The 27,316-nt window shown below is 47.0% G+C and overlaps 1 protein-coding gene and 1 long non-coding RNA gene across 36 annotated transcripts in view; one reads left to right on the forward strand and one right to left on the reverse strand.

Moving 5' to 3' along the window:
• Positions 1-11,219, reverse strand: part of LOC113987299 — a 57,650-nt gene extending 46,431 nt beyond the window's left edge. For 15 of the 33 annotated variants that reach the window (XR_005565262.1, XR_005565265.1, XR_005565259.1 and 12 more), the window contains exons 1-3: positions 8,475-11,219; positions 8,246-8,398; positions 484-531 (exon numbers count right to left, since the gene is read on the reverse strand). This is a non-coding gene — a long non-coding RNA (uncharacterized LOC113987299). The remainder of the gene's footprint in view (positions 1-483; positions 532-8,245; positions 8,399-8,474) is intronic. The other 18 variants (XR_005565273.1, XR_005565266.1, XR_005565281.1 and 15 more) reach the window with 5 other exon arrangements.
• On the forward strand, positions 7,150-22,151 carry NR2F2 (nuclear receptor subfamily 2 group F member 2). Of its 3 annotated transcripts, XM_027719880.2 has the most exons (4): positions 7,150-7,164; positions 7,547-7,608; positions 15,306-15,833; positions 18,955-19,252. In XM_027719880.2, exons 2-4 carry the CDS (start codon positions 7,566-7,568, stop codon positions 19,227-19,229), a joined length of 846 nt encoding a protein of 281 aa, XP_027575681.1. In that variant the 5' UTR covers positions 7,150-7,164; positions 7,547-7,565; the 3' UTR covers positions 19,230-19,252. The 3 variants fall into 3 exon arrangements, with proteins under 3 accessions (XP_027575681.1, XP_027575682.1, XP_027575680.1); XM_027719881.2 differs by lacking the exon at positions 7,150-7,164 and having other exon boundaries at positions 7,417-7,608; XM_027719879.2 differs by lacking the exons at positions 7,150-7,164; positions 7,547-7,608 and adding an exon at positions 12,960-13,502 and having other exon boundaries at positions 18,955-22,151.
• The last annotated feature ends 5,165 nt before the right edge of the window (positions 22,152-27,316 follow it).

A 27,316-nucleotide genomic window follows, 5' to 3' on the forward strand; every position in this document is an offset into this window, starting at 1 on the left:
CCTGGGAAAAAAAAGGAATCTATCTTTCTGTATTTATAAACCACCATGGAATAAACAGGGAACGGTTCTTTTTTACAACTGATGGGTTGGTATTATAAGTAGCAATATGAAATATTTAGACACATTATTTCAAGCTTCCCGGCTGCTTCTGATTCTGCTAATTATTTTTGATCTGTCACTCAGAAATAAAAAAAATAAATAAATAAAACTTTAAAGAGTTCATTAGGACTGCAGAAAGGCAGAAGAGTCAGATATAAGGCAGCAATTATAATTTGGTTTTAACATGTTTTTTTCATTTTTTGCTGACTCCTCAGCTATATTGTTTAGTAGAAGGATGGCTACAATATACTTCTATATTAAAGCTTGTTAAATAGGGAAGAAGCTGAGACATTCAGCTGGGATATTGTTTGCTAGCTCAATTAGTATCCCAAGAATTTGAAAGTACAATAAATGTATCTGAAGATCATATCTAAACATACTTACCAAAAAGTACCCACCTCTCTCAGCAGTTCACATATTTCTGCCTTCTGACTGGGAGGGGAAAAAAAAAAAGGCAGTTCGATGTATAGGTTAAGATTGGCGTGTGGCAGGGTTTGTGTGAGATACAAAGAAATCCATATTTCACTCAACAATTTCATTGCTTAAACATATAGTTTAGAAGCATCTTTTCCTTAAACATGTGGTTCAATAACACTTTCTTCAAAGGAACAATTCAATGTGTTAAAAGATTTAAGAACAAAGAATGTGCTGCAAAATGCAAATTCCTCCAGTGTTATACTGTGTATGCAATTATGTATGTAGGCAGATAGATATAATTTGAGAGTTATTAACTTTCAACATCAATGATGTACCCTGAATCAATACAATGTAACTACCTATTAAAATATAAACCAGGTGTGTTCCCAGGCAAATACAGTCTGAGAAGCTTTTCTAGATTTTTTTTTTCTTTAAAGATTACAGCTCTACTGTGGACAAGAAGCTCAAGCGACTGGTACTGGTCCTAAAGATGGAGATTGCTTTGCTTTTTGCTGATGGTTCTAGAATGTTTCATTTCCCAGACGTTCGGGAAAAAAATATAAATTTAAAAACAATAAACAATAATGAAATGGTTTAAAGGGGACGAATTGTCTCACAAACATCCGCACATTTATGCACCTCCCGAAGCATGGGAAAGAGAAAAGTTCCCTATTTCCATTTTTCCTTTGGCTCAAGGGAGGGAACGAAGGGAGCAGAAATCATTTTAAGCTTGGCCCTCCCGTCTGATCGACCCCTCTTGCAATCCCTTTCTCCTGCCCGCCCTCCCTCGCTCCCCCGAGCACACAGCCCGGCGCAGTTAACCTTGGAGCGGCGCCGGGGAGGGAAGGGTTAATGAAACCCAGCTCTTTACGACCTCCAGGGTCAGACTCTTCCTATCTGCAATCTAAGGAATTAGGTAAGGAGGTTATAAGATTATAGTGAAAGGAGTTATAGGCCCTCGTAGCCTCACACCTGAACATATTGGGCTAATCCACTGGGATTCTTAAAAATCGCTTCAGCTATGGAAAACTGTTAATTAGGCTGAGTCTGTCCCGAGGTTTCCTGTTGCATTAGTGATCCAGCCGAGCTGCCTGCACTCTATAGGCTCACATGAAATGCTCTTAATATGCCTATATTTTTTGTCCCTTCTCCACGACCAAAATCAGCATCAGCCCCTAATCTCGGGAAAAAAAGCAAAGCTGGGGGGAAATTCAGCCCGAGGGTTGAACAAAAGTCACCCCTGCCAGTCCCTGAGCCCTGGGTGCCCGGCAGGCTATTTGCAGCTGTTTCTAACTTCAGTGTTTGTTTACAGTAGCAAAATTAGCACTTGGAGAAGAAGTGAAAAGCTGTTTTCACATCAGTTTTACTCCTCGGTTCCTAGTTTGAGATGCCTTTCCTCCCTCCCAGCATTCATCATCATTTAAAGTGCGGCTCAAACTTTCTGTCGCTCCTTTGACTTAGTTCTTTGCAGTCGCATCCCATTTTCTGCTGTGAAAAACACGCGGAGAGAAGGTAATGTGTGAACACGGCCCAAACATCACGGATTCGAGGCAAAAAAAAATAATAATAATCCCCAGCATCCCTACAGAACGTGTTTTAAGGTCGCTTGGCAGAGCCCTGCCCTACTTCCAGCATTCTGCCCTTTGGCACTCGGACATTTGCTTGTCTCCAGAGAAGTTTTCTTTAATCTGCCGAGACACCTCAGGGTTGAGTTGCTCCCTACGACAGATAAAATCCTGCAGCAGCAACTCCCCAACTTCAATACTTAAAGTAGGGGCTGGTTTTAACCATTTTGTCATTTGCAGAAATGCTGGGGTTTTTTTAATTTTTTCTTATGCCACTTGTGGTCACCCTCGAATGGCAGTAATCTGTAGATTACATATTACGAGCCTTGTGATTACGTGGATAAAATGAGGTGGTTAAAAGCTAAAATCCATTTTACTCACCACATTTGCTTGTGGGGAGAGGGGGAGAAGGAGAGGGGAGGACAAACTTGTAGGAGAAGGATTTAAACCCCTCGGATGTGAGGTGGATGTGCCCTCGCTTCTGCTGATAGAGCCCTCCCTGCCTGGTGGATACACGGGGCTAGGGACCCCTCAACATCACCTCCAAGGCAGGCGCCCGGTTACTCCAGCCCTCCTGTCCTTTCCCTCGCTCCTGAGTCTTTTGTCCCCATTTTCGTGGTGTCTCAGTTTTGCTCCATAGAGGCGACTTTTCTCTGCTACTCCTGGATTTGCTCTGTAGCATTTCTGGGCTCCTACTCTCCAGCTCTCCCCCCGTTTGCCTCTTTCATGTGTGTCCCTGATCCCTCTCCAGCTGATGTGATTCTTTAGAAATGTGGGTCTTATCCCGTCCCTACCTTTGCCGGGTCTGATTAGATATTATTTTTTCATTGGCTCTGCTACAATGGGTTCCTCCCTTTAATCTCTCGGTATATTTTCCCCCTCCCGGTATAACCAAATCCATGAAATTCACAGCCTCTCTCTTTGACACGACTGGCTCGTCTAATCACTCCATATCGATTTCCCTAACTCTTTTCATCCAGCTGAAGACACATCTTAAAACACTCCAAGCCAGAGTGTGCTCTTTGCTTTATACACACTAATAAAATGATTTACCCTTCTCTCTCTGCTCTCCTCACAGGAGAAAATCGTTCGAGTCGCGGCTATTTGTGTGTGATCAGTAAATATTTAGTGTGGCGACATCCTCAGCTCCTCTCCTGATCAATACGCAACCCAACAGGAGGTGGACTATTGTCCGGGTAGTGACTTGCTGAGATCTCCTTTAGATGAATTCTTTGCCCCCCATACGGTCTGTTATGATTTATCCTCGAAGGTAACCAATAAAGAGAAATTGAGTCTTTAAAAACGTCTGTTTCTAACCTGTTTACCGTGCCATTAAAGCACCTAAGCAAGGAATGGCTTATTCACCCCCGTCACCCGTATCCCTGGGATGGGCTGACACATCCAGAACGCTGCTGGGAAATGGGTATCAAAGCAGGCGGCCGCCGCACTGTTGCCCCGCATCCCAGAACCCCTCCATTCCCTCTCCCCGACCCCTCCAGCAAAACCCCGTCCTGTCTCGGCGGTGCAATGTCACGATAAAGGGGCGATTCCCCGGTCGCGCCCTGCAGCATCTCCGGGCACGGGGCTCGCCCCCACAGTCTCTGATGGAACGAAGTGCCCAGGGATGGAAGGTGCCCCAGCAACTTCCAGCCCACCTCCCTCCTCCTCCTCATCGCATCCCGCAGCTCTGCCTGCCCCAGGACCAGGCTGAGGCAGGGCTGGGGGTAGAGCGCTTTTTTGTTTGTTTGTCTGTTTAGGGTTTGGTTGTTTTTTGGTTTGGCTTTTTTTTTTTTTTTTCTGAACGAGATGGAAAATCTGCAGTGAAGGGGAAAAAATAATAATAATGGAAATGGAGAAGAGCTTAAAGCCCGTTTCCTGTGGTTAACCATAACGAGAGCTTTCCCAGGGTGATAAAATGGGCAGAAAGAGAAGTTCGCGTGTGTATGTGTATGTTTTATCCTGATCTGCTATTTCACTCCTGGGGAAGCCCATGCCTGGAATAGGAAATATTTCCCCTTGTAATTACCCCAGGACTGTGCTGTGCCCGGTGAGATGTCTGAGACAGCTCTGCCTGGTGTGCGGGTGCCTGCCTTTGATGCAGGCTGGGTGCCTGTACACAATGGCTACACAGTTATATCTGTATCGTCTGTGTGTGCTTACTCACATCATGTCCTGCAGCCCACAGAGGTGCCCAGATATTTATTTTATTCCCATGTTTGTGCGTTTGCACCTCAGCTATAGGTCGAAGGCGTTTATCTCTGTAAATGGACATTGCCTGCATAGGCGCTGCATAAATCCATGGCTGTGTATTACAGATGTGCGACTGTTATTCAAATCTAAAACCAGCTACATCCACCTGTTAACTTTGTTTAGAAACCACTTTCACTAATGGCTTTTCGCTAACTTACTCAGCCCGTTACTCGAGTATAGGAGGCAATGGAGGGGAAAAATCCATATGAAACCTTGCTCATAGCCTCTCTTCGAGAGGACACTTTCCACACCTTGCCTAGCCAGGGCTCCTATAGAGCGCTTATCTCTCGAATATATCTTTATACTAATGCATACTTAATTGGTCTGTCTTGACTGTCCATATAAAACAATTTAATTAGGGTGCTTTCTGCTTTGGAAAGAAAGAGAAAAAAAATCTGCCCAGCATTTATTGTATTTAGCACCAATACAGGCAGAAAATGTTGCACAAGTTTTTGGTTGAAAGAGCACCTATGTGTCCATTGAAGGGCGTTGATCCGAAAAGACAGAGAGGACAAGTAAAATCGATTTGAAGCAACCCTCTCTGTCCCTTTCACACCATTCAGACACTCCATTCCTTCTAAGACAAAGACCCAGCGCCTTGGGAATGCTGGCAAGGGGGTGGGGGGAGAGGAGGGGGAAAAAAAAAGGAAAAAAAAAAAAAAGGAAAAAAGCTTCAATCCCCCCAAGCAAAAGGGAGAGCTCTGAAATTCCTTCATATTGCTGTTATTTACCCCCCAAGATATGTTCAACTCCAGGATTTTCTTCAATTCGGCGTCTAACACTGCTGCTGCGAGGAATGTCCCTGGAAGGGGAGGAGGTAATTATGGCTATTAGTGCTGCGAGCCCAGCCGCAACCTTGGTCACTCGCAGGCTTTTAGGGTTAAAATAGCCCTCACCTCTGACCCCTGCGGAGCAAAGTTGTAGCTATTGCCATAAGTTGGGCCAAAGTTTTCAAATCCAGGGCTGGGCAACACCGGAGGGGGGAAACTTCTCCCTGGAATTATTTTTGGTTGGGATTTAAATCATCTTTAGTCTATTTAATTACCTTTCCCTCCTCCTTTGGCCAAACAATCCCTTTCGGAGAGGTGGGGGGCAATTCAAAATGCCCTGCTCTCACTACCTTTCCCACTGCTCTTTCCATTTAGGTTTAATTTGGCAGATTGTTTTCAAGCATGAAAATGGTTATCATCAAACTAAATTACTGGGTCAGCCTTTCATCCACAGATCTCAAGAATAAAGGGGGGGGAGGGGGAGGTGTCGGGGAGGGCTCCCCCCTTCAGACTTTCCCCACCATGACCCGTTCAGCTTTACAAAAAAAGGAGAGTTTGGAAAAATGAAGAAAGGACGAAAAGCTTGGATTTGTCTCCTGTTCTTTCTGCACACCTTCATGATCCTCCTCTGCAAGGAAGGATTTTGGAGGGGGGGGGGGAGGCTCAAAGTGAGGAGGGGAGGGAGCCCACAGATGCAAGCACCCCTCTGGCAATAATAAAAATTCATTCAAGTGGACTATGTCTCCATCTTCCATGTACTGATTAGACTTAACAAGAGTGGAAACTTGTGTAGACCATATTTATGGTATTAACAAGCAGTTAAAAGATTTATCCTTCTTCTGATCAATATTGTTCGTGCCCGGTCCTTTCCCCCCACCCCCCGGGCCCTCCCCGAAGGCTGCAATGACAATCGCCTTCATACTTTTTCATCACCGATCGAGGTGGCAAAACCCTTTTGTAATTTTCATTAGCCCAGTAAACATGCAATTAACATGCAGCACTGTGGTTAACTTAATTCCTGTTTTAAGGCAAGGACAAGCAAGAAATGGAAGAGCGTTTGTTCCATTTGTCAAGTATGACACACTCCCTACCCTAACAGTTTCTTAAAATAAAAGCTCGGCTCCCCACCACCACGACCACCACCCCTCTTTCCAGAAACCCCCCACACTGATACACACACACACAAAAAAAGGAGCAGGAATCCATTAGTTGGAGAGTATTCTCCTGCCAAAGGCGGTATAATGTATTCCAAATTTTCCCAAGCCCTCACTGTACTGGGGTCCCGTTGCCCCCACTCCTCCCCCCCACCCCGGGGAAAGAGGCTGACGCGCTGATATTTCTCGTGGGTGAAAGATTTAGCCTTTTCCTAACCGTATTTTTTTTTAATAAAATAAAACTAAACGTGCTTCCCATGTCTAAAAGTTGCCATGTTTGTGAAGGGGGTGGGGAAAAATGTCTCCAAGGGTTTCAATTAGCAACAAATGATTATTGCAACGGATTTTTGGTAATGAAAAAATGTGGAGTACCTCTTTCGAGCTGGGATCTCAGGGGCAGTGAGAGAGAGAGAGGGGGGGAGAGGGAGAGAAGGAGAGAGAGAGAAAGAGGTTGCTGATTAGCTCGGATTCTTTCCCAACTTGCTTTAGCGTGTGCTTGCGTTCCCTGCCGACCCTACACAGGACACTATATATTTTTTCCCCTTCGGTGCATGTGTTGATAGTTCAGCCTGTAGTTGTTTGCGGTTGGCTTTTTTTTTTCCCTTTTCCTTTTTTTTTTCCTGCCGGGGAGGGGGGAGGTGAAAAGGGGGGGGAGGGGGGGGCTGAAATCGGTCGCATCCATCCTACCCCCACAGTCATTAACTTAGGAGATTTCCCTCTCTTATTTTTTTTCTCCCCAATTGGAAGGGTGGGTTGTGAATATTTTTCTTTTTTTTTTTTCCCCCCTAAGTCTCGCCTTTCCAGCTCCAAACAAGGTGTAGCGAGACGCTCTTCCTTCTAAGGAATGAAATGAGACAAGGATCACTCAAAGACATCTCCTACCTTGGGCTTGGGGATTTTTTCTTAAAGGCAAGGCGCACATTCCTAAGCAGCTGTGTACAAAGCCCCCCCTGAAATCTTGTCTGTGTAAAGTTAGAGTGTGTTCAGGTTTTTTTTTTTTTTTCCTCTCTCTCCCAAGGCTGATCGCTAATAATACATCGAAAGCACTTCCCTTTAGGTTGTGGGAAATCTATTCCCTTCACCTTGCCTCCTTTTTTTCCCCCCTGAAGGCTGTAACTTTACTTTTTTTTTTTCTCTCTCTCTTTTTTTTTTTAATCAGTTTGCACAATCGCTTAGATAAACACCAAGAAGGAGACTTCTCTTTAATTACCCAACGCACATCTTTCTGGGGGGCAAACAGCGGTCTGATTTTTTTTTTGTTTGTTTGTTTCTTTCACCTGCCAAACTAAAGGAGAGGTAGAAAAAGGAAGATGCAAGCGATTTGGGACCTTGAACAAGGCAAATATGGTTTTGGTATGTTTACTTATAGTTTTTTTTCTTCTTCTTTGACACTTTTTTCGGGCAATGTGTTGTGATTCTTGTGTTTCTCTTTTAAGGAAAACAAAAAATCCAAAAAAGCAAATGTTAGCTAACGTGCGTCTTAAACGATCGTTTCTAAGGTTACGTGGGTTGCTCTAAGGAGGGGAAGAGGGGAGGGGGGCAGACCCAAGTATGTGTAATTGCAGCACCATCAGTTAGCACGTCCTTTAGCTAAATAAAGCAAAGCAGCAAACAAACAAACAAGCGAACAAACCCAACGACCGGACTCGGCTTCCAGGTCCGAGGCAAAGCGCCTCCAAGTCATTTCCCCAGGAGCAGCGCCCGGGCGCTGCCGCCCCTGCCCGGCGCCGGGGCTGCTCGGGGGGGAGCGCGGACCGACCTGCTCCGGAGGGTGGGAGGGCAGGACAAGGCTCTTAACTTAAGTGATAGGTATTAAACTGCCCGGGATCGTGCCGCCGTGTGCAGCTGGCAGCGTTTATTTGGGGTAGAAAAAAAAAAAAAAAAAAAAAAAAAGGTCGGTGGTGAAGGTATAGAGCCGAGATCCCCTCTCCCCCTCCGATCCCTTCCCTGGCTAAGCAAGTACAATGGAAAGAAGCTGGAATATACTCACCATCCGAAGGTGCGGTTGGTAGATCGGCTGAGGCTTTAAGGCAATTATTTATCCTTTTTTTTTTTTTTTTTTTAAGTATATTGCAAAAGACGTAGATCTGACTTTAAGCAGCAAAAGTGTTTTGCTCTGATAACAGCAAGAGAGGCACGGTTCCTCGTTAAAAAAAAAAAAAAAAATCACAAAACAGGATCTCCCCCCCCAATCCCTTACCACTATCCCTTAAAAATACCTATTCGGTACAGTTCTCGCAGAAACCCTGATGCAGAAATCTTATAGTCCGGTCTAGGAGTGCCCAAGCCAATTAATTTTAAATCCTTAGGAATTAATCAGATTAAAATGTACAGAAGTTTCATTCTCGTATGCATACGTGAGCCAAAAGTCGTTTCCCTTTAAGAGATCCTTTTCTTTTAAAGTTGAATTTTAGGCAGATAAGAGACTTACACTAGGGGGCAGCCAGATACTGTACTTGCTCCAATCTTAAGCAATTTTTTTTCCTCTCTCACAGCATATGCTCTGATTTAGCACTGTAAATTTTTCAGAGGACCCAACTCTGACAGCCCCTGGTGATTTTCAAAGTACCACAAGCCAGTGGTTAAAAATTGCATTGACTTGGAAGTTCAGAGGCACACAATAGGAGCCACTTTCCCTATTCATGGAACTTCAGTGTGGTGGAAGAGAAAAACACACACATACTACATTGAGGGAGAAGAGGAATTCATTGAATTCTGTTAGACGTAACTGCTTTCCACTGAGTTCAGAGCGAAACTCGGTATTTGTTCGATGCTGTATTCATATTGCGATTTAATCTAGAAAGAATTAGAGGACTGTTAGGCAGCTTTCTGCCAGGAAAGCAGCTTCCCCCTCCTTCCTCCTCTCTTTTTGAAACCTAAAGATTTACACCGGCTCTATCCTCAACTCTATTTTAGCAAAATAAATCCTTCCACTCCCTCTCATTAAAATAAATTTACATCTGCAGTAAAATGGCAGGAGGGATGCGTTTGTTTATTTGGAAAACCAACACAGTCTCACTTTTAAACCAGAGCATTTCTATTGTCATTAGCCTCGGAGAAGGACAGAGGAGAATCTCCCCCTTCCTTGCGAGGCGCTCAGGTTTCGAGGATTATTTAGCGAAATTAGCTGCAGTTCATTTTTACATTCATCTGTTCTGTCTCAACCCACTCGTAGGGGTGTTTTCAAATAAATAGCAAAGCATCTAATGGTGCTAATAGGTAGTTATATCGCTGCATCCCTCGAAGAGCAAATAGTTAATCTGGGGCATTCTTCATTAATGCTTGAGCAATCAGCATATACGGCGGCTTTTAAGCTTATATCAATGGCTTTTCATTTTTACGATCATACGTTCGAACTAGTAATATTGTGCGTCCTGTTAAAACCGCTTTCTCTTATGATTTCTGCATTTGTTAGGACGGCGTTAATGCTTTTTCATATGGTGAATTAATCCTGTTTACTTTGTCAGATTCGAGACAGGAAAGGTTGGTGTTGGGTTGTGGTTTGGGTTTTTGTTGGGGGGCTTTTTCCCCCTTCAGGAAACTCAACATCAGCAACAATCTGTGACTATTCTGTATTTTGAACCCCCAGCTTCTCCCACCCTCCCCGAAAGGTGACCTCCTCGGCTCTGGGTTATTTGGAAATCATAAGACAGTTCCCCACATTTTAACAGGGAAAGATTCCTTTCCCCCTTCTGTCTTCCTAGTCCCTCATGGTCCCTGTTTCGGGTAAAGGTTATTTTTTTGCTCCGTGAGGATCAATGGGAACGCTGCAGCCTTGTCTTTGAAATTGAGCCGCAAAACATCTTCGTCCGTGGGGTCTGAACACACCAGGTTTCCAGGCAGGACACTGTCAAGTCGAGGTGCTTTTTACAACTTTCCAATCACCTCCACACCTGCGGCTTTAGCCACATCTATTATTTCTGCGGCAGGAGTGGGTGGGCATGTGGCAACATGAAAAAGTGTATGTGAGGAGGTGAGGAGCAATTAATCCCTCGCAGAGTTGTGCCCAGGTCTGTGTCCCCGCGGCCGTGCTTGGTGACCGGCTCACATGTGAGCGCACATACAAGCGTGCGTTCGCAGAGGAGGAACGATCCTCTCGGGCGTTTATCTGTCTATTTTAACATGTTTCCTATTTTATCTCTCCGTCCCTTCTCTTGTTGGAGTGTCTTTTGGCCATTTGTACCGGGAGACTGACTCGGAGTCCCGGTAGTTCCATTCAGCGGGAGATAAACCCCCGTCCCCGCGCTTAGATCTGTTACCTGCTCGCGGTGCAGCACGGAGCTTGTGTTACGGTGTCAGGGTACGTGTGGTCATAAAACTCCCAGACCCACAAAATGAAGTTAAAGGGGTCGGGGCGAGCCCCGCCGCAGAGATGCCGAGCGGGGAATACGGGGATGCCGCGCAGCGGAGCGGCCGCGATGGTGCCTTGAGCGGAGCCGCGGGGATGAGGAGACAGCGGGCGGAGCGGCGGAGCCCCGGCGTCCCGCCGGGGTCGAGGCTGTGCGAGCGGCCGGTCCCGGAGCGCCCCGAGCACGCCCGGCCGGGCTCGGCTTAACTCTGCTCGGCTCGGCTCGGCTCGGCTCCGCGGGCGGACGGGGCTCAGCTCAGCGCGGGGCTCGGCGAGCGCAGGTGCCGCCGCCCCCGTGCCCGCAGCACGACCGCGGGGCCGGGGCTCCCCCGCGCCGCGGGGCGTGAACCCGAACTGCGCTCCCCGACCCCTTTCCAGGGACCGGCGGCCGCCCCTCTGCTTTACTTTATTCCGTGGAGTTTTACCTCGCTTTAGCGCCTGCTTTCCGCTTCCCACCCCGCCGCCCCCTCCGACACCCGAGGAGGGCAGCCCCAGGTGAGGCGAGGCGGGTGAGGCGGAGTGAGGCGGGTGCGGCGGGCTCGCCGTCACCCCCGTGCCCCGGCGGGGCGGTGCGGGGCGCGGAGCGGGGCACGGAGGGGCTCGCCGGGCGGGCTTTAGGACCCGGCGGCAGGGCCGGCGCCCGGCGGCCATGGCGGGCTCGGAGCGGCGGCGGCGGCGGCCAATGAGGGGCGGTGGGCGGGGCGCGCGCGCGGGGCCAGTCAGGCGCCGGCCCGGTTGCCTTATAAGGCGCGCGGTCGCCATGGCGACGCGCGCCGAGTTGCAGCAGCCGTGTCAAAGTTCACTCTCCCGCCAGCGGGGCGAGCGGCCGGCGGGGAGCGCGCCCGCCGCTCACTCGGCCCACACGCCGCCCGCACCGCCCGCCCGCCCCGCCCCGCCCCGCCCCTTCCCCGCCGACAGCGAGGGGAGGGGAGCGGGGGGGGAGCCCCTGCTTCTTTTTTTTATTATTATTTTTTTTTTCAATTTTTTTTTTTTGGGGGTGGGGGGGAGAAGCGCTGGCGCGCTCTCCCCGTGGTGGTGTTTTTTTCGCCTCCCCCCCCCCCCGCCCGGCTGAGGAGCGATGCTGCGCGCTGGGTTATGATCCTTCCCTCTCTCTCTCCCTCCTCCTCCTCCTCCTCCTCCTCCTCCTCTCCTCCTCCTCCTCCTCCTCCTCCTCCTCCCGCTCCCCTCTTTTATCATCCTGGCTGGCTGGGCGCTGCTGCGCTGGCGAGTTGACTCCTTCCCTCCCCCCCGCCCCGCGGCCCCCCTCCCCCTGCCCGCGCCGTGAGCACCGGCGGCGCGGAGGCGAGAGCCCACTTGCGAGGCGGCAGAAGCAGCATAAGGCAGCGCGGCGGCGGCAGCGGCGGCGGGAGCGGCGGCGGCGGGAGCGGCGGCGGCGGCAGCACCCGAGCGGCGGCGGGAGCGGGAGCGGCGGCGGGGACGCGGCGCGGCGGGAGCGGCGAACCGGCGGAGCGGGGCAGAGCGGCGGCGGCGGCGGCGGCGGCGGCGAGGAGGAGGAGGAACAAATAAACAATCATAATAATAATAATAATTCATAATAATAATTATTATTGCGAGAATAAGAATTTTTTTATATTAAAAAAAAAAGCGGGGAGGAAAAAAAAAAAAAAAAAAAAAAAGACCAACAGCCCCCCCCACACCCCCGAGCCCAAAAGAGGGAGCGAGAGAGAGCAAGAGCGCAGCGGCCGGGCGGAGCGGCGGAGAGGAAGAATTAAAGCGAGCGAAGGAGGGAGGAGAGACAGAGCAGAGAGAGAGAGAGAGGAGGAAAGAGGAGGAGGAGGAGGAAAAAAAAAGCCCACAAAAACAAAGCGATCGCAGTTGATGTTGCTGCTGCAAGCTGGACTTCCAAAAACTACGGCGAGACCGACCGCTCTCCGCGCCGAGAAGAGTCTCCTCCGCTGTGCGTGTTTTTTTCCGCTGTGTGTGTAATCTTTAACCTTTTATTCATTCTTATTTTGATGGCTTTCCTGAATGGCTGACTGCGAGCTTCCCTGGACCTGGCCCCCAGACACCCGCCTCTCCTCCTTCAACTACTCTGCTGCAGATCAGCTCTAAGAGAGAGAGAGGGAGATCTTTGAAGAGATTTTTTTTTTTCTCCTCTCTCTCTCTCTCTCTCTCCCCCTCTCTCCCCCACCCCCACCACCCCTTTACTTTGCTCTCCTGGAGCCCAGACAATCGACTCGCACCTCGCCCCCCCGCACACACACCTCCATCGCCCCGTGCTTCTACACCTTCGCCGGTACCGGGAGATCCCCCCACCCCGACCCTCCTGAAAAAAAAAAAAAAAAAAAAAGAGGCAAAACAACAAAAGAGAGAGGGGGAAAGAGAGAGAGAGAGAGAGGGGAGGACAAAAAAATAAAAAGACTGCTGCAAAGCTGATCTGAAAAGCAAAGCAAACAAACTTTGAAAATAAAGGGGGAACAGGAAGTTTGGCAACGGTGTCCAATAGATATGGCAATGGTAGTCGGTGCGTGGCGAGACCCCCAGGACGATGTGCCCGGAGCTCAGGGAACGCAGCCTTCGCAAGCCCCGCCGGTGCAGGGACCCCCGGCCGGGACCCCGCACACCCCACAGACCCCGGGGCCCGGGGGCCCTCCCAGTACGCCAGCCCAGACCAACCCGCCGAGCCAGCAGAACCAAGGAGACAAGCAGCAGCAGCAGCAGCACATTGAATGTGTGGTTTGTGGGGACAAGTCTAGTGGCAAACATTATGGCCAGTTTACCTGCGAGGGTTGCAAGAGTTTCTTCAAGCGGAGTGTAAGGAGGAATCTCAGCTACACTTGTCGTGCCAACAGGAACTGTCCCATTGACCAGCACCACCGCAATCAGTGTCAGTACTGCCGCCTCAAAAAATGCCTCAAAGTTGGCATGAGACGGGAAGGTATTGGGATTTCATTTGTTTTGCAAATTTTTTTTCACTCGCTGCGTTTTGGGGTTTGTTTGCTTTTTCTTTTTTTAAATTTTTTTTAATAATATATATTATTATTATTATTATTTTTAACCTCCCTACCCAAACCCCAAACCCAACCAGAACCTTTCCTCCCCCTTACCCACCCCCCTCGAATAAACCAGCCAGAAACTTTCTCGTAATGAAAGAAAGCGGTGTTGGGGAGGGTGGGCAGGGAGTCAGGGGCTCTCGCATGCTTTCTCCTGCACTCGTAATTGATTTGTGTTTGTTTTGATTTTGCTGATGGAGGTTTATTGAAAGTGGATTTTTAGTTTCACGCTGCTTAGGAGCGAGATGATGATTCTGACGTGTGGTTACTTTTCCTTCGTGTTTCCTCCTGCATGCTCAGCCTTAGCCCCTGTCCCCCGAGCAGCTCTGTGTGTGTGTCTGTCCATGTGTGTACGTACAAACACACGGAGCCTCCCGAGATGCACACACACACACACATATATATATATCCTCCAGCACCCTGCCTTAGATTGCAATTTTACACAGGCGGTTCAAATTACTATTACAATGGGACTCACCCTACCGAGGCTCTACAGCACTCCACTGTGGATTCCCAGCCGGATTTTTCCTCCTTTAAAAATATATATACACACACATCTCCGCGTGTGTGTGTGTGTATATACATGCTGCCGTGTGCCTGCCTTTCCTGGTTGTTATTACCTCACTTTTCTCTTCTTCCTCTTATTTTCTTGTTCCTCCGGGAGAGGCAGGAGGGGGTAGAAGGGATGGGGTGGGGGGGAAGGAGCAGCCCAGAAGTAAGTGTGGGGTGCTCGGGTCTCTGCAAGTGGAGTCTTTGTGATATAAAATTAGACGGGAAATGTGAGCCTGCAGTTTTCCAGTGCGTGCTCTGTGTCTGGACGCTGCTATGTAGGTTAAGGGTGAGGGGGCTTGGGACTCGCTGGGCTCCTCTCTTTGTGTTTCTGCAAGAGTAACTAACCTTGGAATACGGGCGATAACAAATATAAATCAAGCACATTTTTAGGCGTTCTCCCTTCTTGTCGTCTCTCTGCCTCTGAGCCCTTTTTCTCTCTCCTTTTTCTCTCGCTGTCACCGTGTAAATTTATTAACAAAATGAAAGGCCCACTTTCCATGGGCAGCGGGGGAAGGTGCCTTTGGATAATGCCCTCAGCCTCACCAGGGGACCTGCCGGGGATGTTGTGGGGTGATTTCGCCTCCTTTGGTATTTTTTATGAGCGGGGGGGATACATAATAACAGCAGCAACAATGTATTCAGTGGGCGAGAAACGCGTGTGGGACCAGAGCCGGGGATTTCGAACTGAAGTGTTTCTTCCCTCTCCCCTCCTCCCTCCCCATCCCGCTCCCCCAGCCTCAAATCAATGAGCTGTTTTAGGTGTAATGAAGAAAAAACACCCGGGCACACAAAGACGTATCCTGCATCTCTTGAAGGAGGGGGTGGCGGTGGAGGGGAGGGGGGAAATAACTGGATTGTGGTGTGTTTTGGGAAGTGAGAAGCTGGGCTCCCGCAGCAGCCCTGGCCGAGCTCACAGCGTTCCTCAGCTTTTATTGTTGCTTTGACTTGACCCGAGAACTGCGGAGCATTTAACCGGGGCTGGGGCTGAACTCTGGCTGGGAAAATGCATGTTCCCCCTGAAGCTGGCCGGGTCCGGGGTCACACAGGCACGCAGAAGCACACAAAGCAGGCTGTATTTGAACCGATGGTTGCAATTCAGATATTAATAGCTGTAGTTTCTTCTCTATTTACTGCAGCGGTCCAGAGGGGCAGAATGCCACCCACACAGCCAACTCATGGTCAGTTCGCCTTGACAAATGGGGACCCTCTCAACTGCCATTCCTACCTATCCGGATATATCTCCCTTCTTCTGAGAGCAGAGCCCTACCCCACCTCCCGCTTTGGCAGTCAGTGCATGCAACCCAACAACATCATGGGCATCGAGAACATTTGTGAACTGGCAGCTAGGATGCTCTTCAGCGCGGTGGAGTGGGCCAGGAATATCCCCTTCTTCCCAGACCTCCAGATCACAGACCAGGTGGCCCTCCTGAGGCTGACCTGGAGCGAGTTATTTGTCCTCAACGCTGCCCAGTGCTCCATGCCCCTCCACGTAGCTCCGCTCCTGGCAGCTGCTGGCCTCCACGCTTCGCCAATGTCTGCTGACCGAGTGGTCGCCTTTATGGACCACATACGAATCTTCCAAGAGCAAGTAGAAAAACTGAAAGCATTGCATGTCGACTCTGCAGAATATAGCTGTTTAAAGGCCATAGTCCTCTTCACCTCAGGTAGGCGGCATTTCTTTGCTCCTTTTTTTTTTCCTTCCCCGGGCCCCCCTTGAGAACTGTTTGCTCTTGCAAAGTGTTATTGCCTGCACCCCATCACTGCTTCCCTGGCCCCCCGAGAAACCAGCGCGGTCTCTTTCCTTTTAGGAAGCAGTGCCCTGTGGTCTCTCCTTCAGGGCCTTGGATCCGAGCATCCCGTCTTCCAGGGAGTGCAAATTAGAAAAAAATAAAATAAAAATAAAATACACACACACACAAAACTAAAAAAAAAAAAAAGGACAACCAAAATACAAAAATGCACCCCAACCCTAGCTGAATAATGCTGGAGACTGGGAAAGAAGGGGCCCGGGAAGAGGCACCCATTCGCCACGAGAGACTGCGCTCTTCCCATTGAAAATAATATTTTATTTAACAGTATAGCTCTGGGTTGTTGCATTTAATGACACGCATCTGAACAGCAGCAAAATCTGTTTGATGTTGTTAAATACAAGTCATCCTATCAGTGAAACCACTTTAAAAAGAGGATCATTTTATGGGCAGCCAGGAAGGGAAAAAAGCCCTGCAGGATTAAAAATTGAATTAAAAAAAAAAAAAAAGTGAAATGCACAAAGCTGAGTTTAAAATATGTTCCCTGCCATTCCATAAAATAAAATAAATCAACTTTCCAAAGAGCTGTCTCTGATTTAAACAGAATGTGGCAGTGAGCAGTTCTGTGTCATTTAAGCTAAGGGGAAAAGTTTGCATTTGTACCCAGCAGGAACTGCATAGTCCAAAGCGAGTAGCGGGTGCGAAAAGATCATTACCATAAGTAGACAGGGATAGTATGGAAAAGTAAGAGGAGGCTGAAGCTGCCGCTCCGCAGTGTAATTCCGGGGTGGCACAACCATGCCTCTCCCGAGGAAAAGACCTCGAGGTGTTTCTTAGATAATCAAAGAGGGGAGGGGGGGGGAAATATGTGTCAACTTTTGCTGCCTAGAAATAGTGCATGAGTTATAAAGCAATAATTGAGTGCGTTGTGAAATCTAATTAGCTTGCACTAGAGTTTAACCTGGGTGAGTAATAATCCTGATATTAACTCTGGAGGCTAAATTTTTTTTTTTTTTCTTCTGAGGGGAAAAAAAAAAAATCTGCTCGCTAATTTGTGCACTACGTTATCTCAGATCGCTAACTTTAAGGCTGCATCGGCAACCCAGTGTGCTGGAGCCTTCGAAGTTTGGGGATTAAGTTTAAAAATACATATATTTCGTCTGTAACTCATTTGGACGCTTGGGAAAGTGGCCACGCGATAAACATATGAATGGAAGCAGGACCTGTAAAATAATTACTCATCGGAGTTTTTTAAAGCCTGATATCAGGAAACAGGAAAAAAATGTAGTTTATGTGGGAAAAGAAGGGCTCACAATCCGTTCCTTGTTGTGTTAAAGGGGGTCTGGGGAACGAAGTCATTTTCTGGACTTTGTCCAGGTTCTGGGTCGTGACCTAAACTTCCTTTTATATATTATTGCTTTACACATAAAAAACTTCTCCTTTTTTTTTTTCCCTCCCCCCCCAAATTACTCGTGGTAAATCCTTAGGTGATCAATGAGCAGGGCGCATCTAGCCACAGGGAGACAGGGATCCCGAGTGGGAAGGGGTGTCCGTGGGGTGCTTCTTTTATTTTTCTATCGTTTTTCTAGGATGCATTTTCCTCTCCCTCACTCAGCGAGGATCCCACACACGCTCACATCCCTCCCCAGCCCTTGCCCAGCTCACACCCACACCGAGGAGTTTATTTCCAATCCTGCCTTTTCTCCCAAATCACTTTTTTTTTTTTTTTTTTTTTTTTTTTTAGCCTTCTGAGAAAACAATCGTCCGATCCTGTCGTAACTGTTTAATTTATGACTATTTTCAAAATGTGAGGCCTGGCGTGTAAATTGCCTCCCAACTAGATAAACGTTTCTTGTTATCTGATTCTGGGGAAGATAGTCGCATGCAAAAAAATATAGGGTGATGCTTGCAGCTTCTGCAGCACCCCAATAACCTCCCCTGATGCAAAGCAGACACACATAGATGCATATAATGTTTGCTGCAGCCTCTTTTAAGAGGGGGGGTAAAAAAATCTGGGTTCTAATGACTCGCAGAATATGCATGTGTTAGCCCTGTGCCTAGGAAAGCCACAGGGAGGTCAGGTCACAACCTGTGCTCTTTCAGCACAGACGTCTCTGATTTAAAGGGAACTTATTGTATTTTAGCGTATCAGGAAAAAAAAAAAAAAGAGAAAAAAAAAATGTCCAGACCCTATCAGGGAGTTTTCTTCTTGTAAGGGCCTTTAGGTTTAAAAAGAAGAAGAAGAGGAAAAAAAAAAAAAAGGGGAGTGGAGGGGGGGGAAGAGAAGAAAGAGAAAAGAAAAGAGGGGGGAAAAGAAACAGCTCAAATGAACAGAGAGATCACAGTTTGCATGGCTGCCTCTGAATAGGCTAAACTGACAAGATCAGTTTTAAAGGGCCACTTAAATCAGTTTCAAAGACTGAAGAAAAACGCGTTGTCTTCTTTGGGGGAGAATCTGTTGCTGGATCCGGGGCGCCATTATCTTTGGCTGGGCCAGTTTTTTATTATTATTATGATTTCTATCACTATGAGTAGTATCACTTCTCATTGCAGGGTTAGGCTCTCCCCAATTATTTTCCAAGGAGGGGGGGTGTGGAGAAATAGTGGCTCCCTTTCCCCCCTTTCGACTCAAAGCCTTCCCCGCCCCCCCAGCCTTTCCCCTGAAAAATATAGATATACAAAATTAAGCTTGGCCAGCACCTCCTTGCCAACCCCTCAGGTCTGTTGTGCCATTAGAAATCTCGACTCTGGGAACTGTGCTCAATCCTAAAGGAGACCCTCCAGAAGAGAGAGAAATACAAACACATACACATGCACAGAGAGATTGTCCCTTTTGGTAAAACCCACTTAAACTCTGGGGGGCGAGGTGATGGCACACGATCGACACTTAATTGTAGGAATTAAGAAGAAAATCAAATTCAAAAAATTTAAAAAAACAAAAAAAACAAAAACAAAACCTTTTTAATCTGATGATTGCTTTCTTTTTTTTTTTTTCTTTTCGTTCTTTTTTTTTTTTTTTTAATACACTTTCTTCTAGATGCCTGTGGTCTCTCTGATGTAGCCCATGTTGAAAGTTTACAGGAGAAGTCACAGTGTGCTTTGGAAGAGTATGTTAGGAGCCAGTATCCCAACCAGCCAACACGATTCGGGAAGCTATTACTACGTCTCCCCTCCCTTCGCACTGTCTCCTCTTCTGTCATAGAGCAATTGTTTTTCGTCCGTTTGGTAGGTAAAACCCCCATAGAAACCCTAATCAGGGATATGTTACTGTCTGGCAGCAGTTTTAACTGGCCTTACATGTCCATTCAATAAAACATTCGAGAGAGAGAGAGAGAGAGAGAAAAAAAAAAAAAGAATCTTAAAAAAAAAAAATTTAAAAATTGAGAAGGGAGATGAGAGTGAAAGGAAAGCAAATGACATTTGGGTTCTGGTTGTTTCTTAAATTTCCTTCTGCTAAGAAAGGATGTAAAAGGATGTTACAAGTTTGCTAAGAGAAGACAGGAAAAAATTAATGGACTGTGAATTAAAAAAAGAGACTGTCAAATGAACTTTTACAGAATGCATTAAAAACTCCCGTGTCGTTCAGAAAAAAAACTTGCTACTTATCATTTTTTTTGTAAAAAATAAAAAAGAGGGAAAGAAAAAAAGAAAGAAGAAGAAAAGAAACGATGGTGGGCTTTTTCTTTTTTTCTTTTTTCTTCTTTTTTTTTCTTTTTTTGGGGTAAACTTTTTAAAAAAATCTCGCTTAAAGTGCATTTAAAGGAAATTTGGAGAAAATTAGCAGAACGGAAGAAAGTAAGTCTTTTTTTTCCAAATTATTAATTGTCCTATGTGTCTATGTACCTATAGCTGTTCTTTTTTGTATTTTTCTGGTTTCAAACCAGTTTATTCTGTGGTTCTATAATAATTTTTGATATAACCTTGGCTTCTTTAAAAAAAAAAAAAATAAACTGTGTATCCTTAAAATATATGTTCTGAAAGAATTAAAACTGAGTCCACGAAAGTATCATAGGAAGAAAGGAAAAGAGAAAAAAACCCCTCAACAACACAATGATGGAAGCGCACTTAAGGTGGTGACCCAAAATCTAGCTTGAAGCTGAGAGAGCTATAATTATATAGACCCGAATGAACCACACGTGTCACATAACTCCCCCCAAATCTAGGTTTTTTTGATATTTCGGACAGAAAATGAACTGTGGGGACTTATTATAGGTAGAAGGATTTTGTGTCCAAGACACACTACGGTTTTGATTTAAAAAAAAAAAAAAAAAACAAGCAAACAAGCAAAGTGAACTTTTGTAATTTGAATTGGGTTCCACATAGTTCATCATGAATTGTTATTAAACTCCTCTATCTGTTTGTATATTTGCAAGCCCTTTGTATTATAATAATTGTTGATATTTTCCCTTTTTAAAAAATACCATTGAAATCAGCATGACAAAATAACACTGTTGGCACTTATAGATAACGTGATTGATTCAGTATCTTAGAGTTTACAGTTTTGTGTTTAAAAAAACTGAAGGTTTTTTTTTTTTTAAGTGCAACATTTCTGTATACTGTAAAAGTTATAATAACTGAACTGTTTGGTCGAGTCTTTGTGTGTTATATTCCAAGGAAAATTGAAAGTATTCAGAAATTAAAATATTATTTGATATCTGAAACTTGTTTGGCTGTCATAAATGTCTTTCAGAAACCACCTTACTTCTCTATAGTTTGCAGTCATTTAAGTCCATAGGCGATTGATTTGTTTACTTGTCACAGTAAGTTTGTAGCAGATGTATTGTAGTGTATTTACCTGTTTAATTCCGGGATGGGGGTGGAGGACTTAAGTTCTTGGTTTATCTCTGGTTTTAGGAAGTACTATGCTGAAATGGTAAACCATCAACCCCCATTCATCTAATCCTCCTGTTATTTAAAAATGGATTTTCTGGAAAAAAAAAAAAGGCCCTTATTTTTGTCACACTTAAGTGCCTGCGTAGGAAAGGTATTGTTGTGAAAAAGTATTAGAAATCTGGAGATCAGTATCTATTTTATGATCAGAATGGGGCGAAAAATCTTTTGTAAATGTCTGACATACGCGCACAAGATCATTCAAGCAAGGTAATAGCAGTATTGTAAATATAGGTCAGTTGTTTGCAATGAGTTTTCTTTAAGTATGTGTGATTTTTTATAATACTCCGTAGTTGCCATCTATCGTTGTCATTGAAAGGTCTTCAAATGGAGTGGCTTTAGCTTCTAGCACTGAGGAGTCGGTTTTTAATGTATATATACTCTCAAGTGGATTTGATTTTTTTTTTATTTTTTTTTTTTTTTACCTTAGACTGTGAAAGCATGACCACAGGTCATCTCTCTATTTTACATATGGGCTACATGTCTGTGTGTATCCTGGCATCCATACACGCGTGGGCGTACATGCATCTTCCCTGTGTAGGCACAGGGCCCTGTCCTGCAGCCCTGGCACAGGCACAGCTCCCACCGGGAGTGGGACCTGCCTGGGCGGGTGGCACAGGACGGGACACACCACTGGGGAATTGAGTGCTATCCCGTGCAGGCAAAAAAAAAAAAAAAAACCAAACAGACAAACAAACAAAAAAAAAAAACCACCCAAAAACCCAAATCTGAAGGAAGGCAAGATGATGTGGTTTTGCGAGGGGTTGATATTTTGTTTTTTGTGTGTGCGTGTCATTTATTTTTTTTTTTTCTTTTCTTTCTCTCTCCCCCCGCCCGCCCTCCCCTTGGTCTATAGCAGATGCTTTGTATGTGAAAGCTTGCAATTTTGTTCTTGTCTGAGGCTTCCCCCTCTCCCTTTTTACCACACGTAACTACACCATGTTGTGGTTTCACAAAAAGAGAGAGAGGGAGGGAGAGAGATCATTCTGTAAAGTCGATTAAACCCTGATCTTTAGTGTGTTCCAGTTAGGCACATCTGTACTGGGGGCTGAGGGGCGTATGACTGTGAATTTGAGCAGAGTTTTACATCTGAATCATGGCTCCTTTTCTATAAATATATAAATATATATAAATATATAAATATACTATTATTGCAGGGGATTGCTGACCTCTAGATTTAGCTTTTTCTATTGCAAGTGCTATCCATGTGAGTGTGTGTGTGTGAAGTTTTTATGCTTACTAAGAACACAGGATCTTGACTTGTTTGTTTTGTGTTAGTTTATTGTAAACAACCATTTGTTGTAAATTGTTATTGGCATTAAATTATAATTTATGATTTTCAAATCCAAAACATTCTCTGCTTTTTATGTTTTAAAGCCTGTAAGCTATCTCTGTATTTATAAGTTTCTTGCAGCGAGCTTTGGTTCACAGAGAATAATAGTAAACAGAAAATGCACCAGGGTTAAATAAAAACACACACACACACACACACGCACACACACACACACAAGCCCCATGTATATATGTTTGGAATGCTCAGAGGAGGATTTGTTTAGGGACTTCAGTTAGTTTTAAGTTTATAGCATTTAAAGAAAGTTTTTCTTTTCATGCTGAGTTAGAACAAAAGATCTATCCAAAGATTGAATTGGACAAAAGAGGAGGGTTGGGATCGAGAAGCTTGTTCTATGTGGAATTGAGGAGATCCTTTTTTTTTTTTTTTTTTTAAAGAAAAGGAAAAAAAAAAAAGAGCTGTTAAACATGGCGACTCTTTCCCTTTAAGCCTCTAATTTATTTTTTTTCCTTGCGGTTCCCCCCTTGCCAACCCTCCCTTTTATTATATTTTCTGCTTTAATCTGATCTCAGCTCGCTCTGTTCCTTCCCCCCCCAACCCTTGCCACCGGGACTGGCGGGGAAAGACCCAAAGGCGACCCGGAACGACAGCGAGAGCTGCGGAGCCGCCCGCGGTGCAACCCACAGCTCGGGAAAGGTTCTTCTTCACCCCCCCTCCTTTCCCCTTCCTCCTCCTCCTCCGCTCCTCTCCCCTCCCCGCCGCCGCGATCCCAAAACCTCCCCCGGCCCCGCCGGGGGGGGCGGCGGCCCCGCGGGGCGCGGAGGGGGCGCGGGAGGAGGCGGCTCCCCCAAGTTCAGACAAAAGCGGGGGCTGGAGGAGGCGCCGGGCGGGCGGTGCCAGCCCCGCGTGTGTGCGCTGTGTGTGTATATGTGTGTCTATATGTGTGCATGTGCGTGTGTGGGGGGTGTGTGTGTGTGTGCGGGGCCGGGCAGCGCCGCAGCCCGCGCCGGGGGCTCGCCCGTGGGGCCGCTCCGCCGGCGGCCGCGGCGGGGCGGGGGGCGGTGGGAGGTTCAGCAGCAGGAGCAGCAGCAGCAGGAGGAGGAGGAGGAAGAGGAGGAGGAGGAGGAGGAGGAGGAGGAGGGGGCGGAGGGGAGTGAGCGGGCGGCAGCGCTGCGCGTGCAGCGGGGGCGACGCGTGGGAAAAAAAAAAAAAAAAAAAAAAAAAGAGTCCGCGGCGGCGGCGGCGGGTCCGGGATGAGCTCAGCCAACAACATGGCGGCCCCGGCCCCGCCGCCCGCCCCGCGCCGCCGGGGGGGCCCCGCGGCCCCGCTCCGCGCCGGGGGCAGCGCTCGGGGGGCGCCGGGCGGGGAGCGCGGCCGGCCTGGGGTCGGGGACGGCGATGGGGACGGGGCCGCGGGCGGCGCTTCACCCCCGCAGCCCGTATCCCGTATCCCCATCCGCATGTCAATGACCTGTGGAAGCATCTCCCCCCCGTGCGGTGCGGCGGGGTCACACCGACCCCCGCGGGTCGGGATAGCGGGGGATCTCCGCGGCGTCCCGGGGATGCGCCTGTTGGCGCTTAACCCACCCCCCCCCCCCCCCCCCACCACCCCAGGACAACCACCTTTCCACTGGGGGGCCCCGGGGGGAAAAGGGAGACCCAGCGAGGAAACAGGGAATGAGGAAACGGGATGTTTCGTAGCCGCCGCTTGATAACGAGCGGGATGTGTGTGTGGGGATGGAGATGGGTTTTATTTTTATTTTTTCTCTCTCTCTCTCCTTCTTTTTTTTTTTTTTTAATTAAAACTTTAGTGGGTCCTGGGGATCGCGCTCGCTTCGCTTTGCTTTGTAGAATGGAAAGAGATACACGGAGAAATGCAGGCCTTGTCAGGATTTATTGAAGTTGGGTTTAAAAAACGTGCTTCAGATGATTTTTCCCATTTTCTCAGATTTCAAAGGCTCCCCGCAGTGCGGCTGCCTAATTAATGGTGAAATTCAACTAAATCTAATTATGCAGTAATTTTAAAGCAGTTAGTCCTGGGCGCTGCTTTGTAATAGGAACCCAGTTTTTAAAGTTTGCTTAATGTGTTGGTTTAGGGAGCTGGGGAGGAGAGGGGTGTAAGGGACAGAGCTGTGGGGGATTTTTCCTTTCCCCCTTCCCCTCTTTTTTTTCCTTTTGTAAAGCAAAGAAATGCAAAATATAAACCCAAAACAGCCAGCGAAAGGCAAGGAGAGAGGCTGTGTTATCCCTCGTATGTGATACGGGTATTGAGTGAGAAGCACCAGCGAAAGTGTAAATAACACAGTAGTTAATAGGGACCATAAAGGTATTCCTGGCCTGTGGATTTCCAAGTGCCAAGCTGTTTTAGAGAGGATCTTGAATCCTGCGGTAATAAAGGGGCAACGGAGACACACAGCGTCTCTTCTTGGGAAATAGAAACCAGATTTCTGCTATTGAACATCTATTGTCATTAAGAGGAGAGGCTTGTGCTCACGAAGTTATAAATCTTATCACCCTTTTGATAACACAGTTGTAATCAGTTAGCATCGCATTCAAACCCAATTGTAAAACTGCCTAATTTAATATGTCATACATGTCATTAAAACTTTATTTTTCCCACTTCTCTTTTTTTTCCCCCCTCTCTCTACCCATCCCCCCCCCCCAAGTAAAATGTCAACAGATCTGGCTGGTAACGTGCAGCAGGGAGAGCCCGAGGTGGCTGCGCTGCTCCGGGGGCGAGCCCGGTGCTATGATGAAGAGGGTTTGCCTTCTTCCCATCTAGGTAATCGGAAGCGTTTCTATCATATTAGAAGTATAGGGAAAAATAATAATAAAAATAGAGGGGGGTGGGAGGCAAGGGAGAGGAAAATGAAATCCTTCTCCTTCCTTCAGAATTGCCATCGCTCAATGAAGTTCTTTGAAAGAAACTTGTCTTATGATTAGCTAAGCAAACACATCTGCTTTCCTAGTTTGGGCTTAGCTAATTATCAAAACAAAGGGGCCGTTTCTTCTTCTACCTTGCTGGAAAGAAGATGTTATTTCAGGAGTCCTGTCCCTCCTCCCCCCCTCCTCATCCACACACACGCAGCCCCTGTCCCAGCCCTTCCCAGAGAAGCACCACGCTCCTTTTATTGGGATTACCGATGGGGAAATGAGTTTGCGCACTCCTCTTCCTAATGTTAAGCTTTATCATTACCTTCCTTGGAACAATATTTTTCCAACCAAATGTCCCTGCGGCTGGGCGGAGGGTGGAGGTGGGCAGTGGAAAGGAGGAGGGGGAAGGTGGTTTTGAATTGCGGACCAACTTCGCAGCTATTTGAATCAAGGCTGTACTCGGTTGATTTTAGTTGACAGAGCGTGTGTTGAAGCTGAACTCTATAATTTGCACTTCTGTTCTTTTATTAGACTTGGACAACGAACTAATGAGCTTTCCCCCAGCACAGTGTCACTTGTATTTATTTTCTTTTGGAAACTTTTAGATAGAAGAAGTGTTCTCGCAAAAGGGCAGAGGTGGAGGAAAGGTTTCGCGTGGTGGCTATTTATTTATTTATTTTCCCGGAGGTGCAGGGATCAACTCTGTGCTTGTGCGGATGTGTCTGTGTGTGTGTCCCCGTCCCCGGTGAAAGGCGACCCACGGGTTGTTAGAGGAGGAGAAGCTCCGAGCTGCATGTGTTATCCGGGCGATGCTGCCCTGGGCATGACTCGCGTGGTGGGAAGGTAACGCGGAGGCGATCCCTCGCAAGACACCGGGAAAAAAAAAAAAAAAAGAGAGATAGAGAGATAGAGAGATATAGAAATCATTGGTCCTAAGGCAGAGGCTCCGCGGTGCGGGCTCGCTGCCGTGCGGAGCGGAGCAGTGCGGAGGGCGGTGAGCGGCGTGAACCCAAATTTGATCAGATCTCTGCAGGAACGGGTTAACTTTATAAAATCAAGATGTGGCTTTAAACGCGTACCTGAGAGACGGTGGAAGAAGGGAGTTTTAAAGAAAATAGAAAGGTTTAAAGTATACATATATATTTGTATATAAAAGGAAAGGGAGAAAAACCCAGAGGAAGGATTTCCACACAAAAAAAAAAAAAAGGAGGGCGAAATGTTTCTCACTATGTGCCCACCAACGCATGAAGCTGCATCCATCGCTCGGAGCCTGCTCCATCCGTGCGAGTCGTGAGATATTTTGAATTTTGATTCCAGCGTGTTTTCTTTGAACTGGGCCTTTCGGTTTATTAAGGCAGGAAGAGGAACTCAGCAATCCTCTTTGAAACACGCTTGGTTTAACTATTTTACACAAGTTTGCCCATGTCCCTGGAGATTCTTCAGTTGAAGAAGATTGAAATTAGAGTTAAAAGCTGGCGGGGGGGGGGAGTGGGGGTGGCGGGGGGGCAAAGGGGTGGAGGGCGAGTGTGGAAGAGGGTGATGAATCTATTGTAAATGCTCTCCTGTATTCTTACGTGTTGGGGAACGGAACAGAAATCTGCGTCGCCTTGTTTGATCCACAGGCGCGCATCTGCCCGTGTGCGGGTGCATGGCACATACTCTATATGTCTACATGCACACACATACATAGGCCACGATTAATATTCTGAGAAATGCGTGAGGAAAAGCTGGTATTTAGCGGCCATACGGAGAGGCGCACACTGCCTGGTTCCCAGCAGCTTCACTCCCAAACTTTGCCTTTTCTTTTGTTTTCTTTTCTTTATTCCTCCCCCCCCCCCCCTTGTAAATTGCTGTTAACGTGTGTCTTTATGTTCTGTCTATAACTAGGATGTAATCAGGCGCCCCATGTCTCTCTCTGAAAGCATTTAATAAATGTCTATTAAAGCGCTACAAATGTAAGATAAATTTAGTGGCGCTGCTGTCTCCCTGTATCCAAACGGTAATGATGGATTTATCAACAGGGATTCGCCTTCAGCGCGGTGAGAAAGATTTACTCAACAAATAAGTCGGAAAAGCACCCACCCAAATACAATCATTTATACGGAAACTGATTTCTTTACAGCACGACAGATTCGAGAGAACATATAGCTTATTGCCTTTTTTTTTCCTCTACGCTTTTCCTTTTTTTTCCACCGTCCTCTATTTATTTCTCCCCTTTTTAACATAATCAGAGGAGCTGGGAGCATGTGTCTGTCTCTGTTTTGGGAGTATTTGCCTGCTTATTGCTAGTGGAAGCTCCCAGACTAAATCAAACCCGGATCAATGCCTAATTTCTCGGCATCAC

This window comes from Pipra filicauda, unplaced genomic scaffold (genome assembly GCF_003945595.2).
Source record: "Pipra filicauda isolate LSUMZ 115617 unplaced genomic scaffold, ASM394559v2 scaffold44_size3831614_pilon, whole genome shotgun sequence".
NCBI lineage: Eukaryota > Metazoa > Chordata > Aves > Passeriformes > Pipridae > Pipra > Pipra filicauda.